This window comes from Helianthus annuus, chromosome 11 (genome assembly GCF_002127325.2).
Source record: "Helianthus annuus cultivar XRQ/B chromosome 11, HanXRQr2.0-SUNRISE, whole genome shotgun sequence".
Classification (NCBI taxonomy): Eukaryota; Viridiplantae; Streptophyta; class Magnoliopsida; order Asterales; family Asteraceae; genus Helianthus; species Helianthus annuus.
Genome location: NC_035443.2, coordinates 116,725,310 through 116,726,569, shown reverse-complemented (window position 1 = coordinate 116,726,569; position 1,260 = coordinate 116,725,310). Strand labels below are relative to the sequence as shown.

Sequence of the window (1,260 nt, the reverse complement as noted above, 5' to 3'; positions counted from 1 at the left end):
AGCTATGGATCTCGTCACTAAATTGCCACGCACTTCCAAAGGTCGTGATAGCATTTGGGTAATCATTGACCGTTTGACAAAGTCTGCGCATTTCTTGCCTATTTGTGAAGATTTTTCTGCTGCAACACTTGCTAAGATCTACTTGACGAGATCGTGTCTCGTCATGGTGTGCCATTGAACATTATTTCTGACCGTGATGGTCGTTTCACTTCCCGTTTTTGGAAGACCATGCAATCTGCTTTGGGAACTCAGCTTAACATTAGCACTGCTTACCATCCTCAAACTGATGGTCAATCTGAAAGGACCATCCAAACCCTTGAGGACATGCTTTGAGCTTGTGTTATCGACTTTGGTGGCAGATGGGATTCTCATCTACCTTTGATTGAGTTCTCGTACAACAACAGTTACCATACTAGTATCAACATGGCTCCTTTTGAAGTACTCTATGGTCGGAAATGTCGTTCTCCTATTTGTTGGAATGAGATTGGTGAAGCTCAAATCACTGGTCCTAAACTAATACAAGAGACGACAGATAAGATCTTGAAAATTCGTGATAACCTTCTTGTGGCTAGAAGTCGTCAAAAGAGCTACGCTGGTAAACAACGCAAACCCTTGGAATTCCAAGTTGGTGATCTAGTTCTTCTTAAGGTATCCCCTTGGAAGGGAGTTGTTCGATTTGTAAAGAAGGGTAAACTAGCTCCTCGTTATGTGGGTCCTTTCAAAATCACCGAGAAGATTGGAAAGGTAGCCTACAAGCTTGATCTACCTCCTGAGCTTAGCAACATCCATCCTACATTTCATGTTTCTAATTTGAAGAAATGCCTAGCGGATGAAAACCTCCATGTTCCCCTTGAAGATATTCGCATTGACGAAACTATGCACTTTGTTGAGAAACCAGTGGAAATCATGGACCGTGAAGTAAAGAAACTCAAGCGCAGTCGTATTCCAATCGTTAAAGTTCGTTGGGAGTCTAAACGTGGCCCATAATTTACTTGGGAACGTGAGGACCAAATGAAAGCCAAATATCCTCTTCTCTTTGCATAAATTTCGGGACGAAATTTTCAAAAGTAGGGGAGACTGTAACCACCCGAAAATTTCAATGTCTTTTTTTTTCAATATATTTCCATTTTAACCGATTATACAAGTGATTATTTGCTATTCTTCTTCTTCCATTGCCTATTGTTTATTTTCATGGTTTCTCAAAACAAAAAAAATAAATAAATAAATAAATAAAATAAAATAAAATCCTAAGTTTCAGAT

The 1,260-nt window shown here is 39.4% G+C and overlaps 1 protein-coding gene across 1 annotated transcript; it reads left to right on the top strand.

The window, feature by feature from the left end:
- The first annotated feature begins 423 nt into the window (after positions 1-423).
- Positions 424-987, top strand: LOC110933318. The gene is made up of 2 exons (XM_022176547.1): positions 424-595; positions 638-987. Exons 1-2 carry the CDS (start codon positions 424-426, stop codon positions 985-987), a joined length of 522 nt encoding a protein of 173 aa, XP_022032239.1.
- The last annotated feature ends 273 nt before the right edge of the window (positions 988-1,260 follow it).

Coding starts and splice junctions, on each gene's coding strand:
- LOC110933318 (XM_022176547.1), top strand. CDS start 424: ATGGCTCCTTTTGAAGTACTCTATGGTCGGAAATGTCGTTCTCCTATT. Junction 596..637: donor TCGTCAAAAGAGCTACGCTG/GTAAACAACGCA, acceptor TTGGTGATCTAG/TTCTTCTTAAGGTATCCCCT.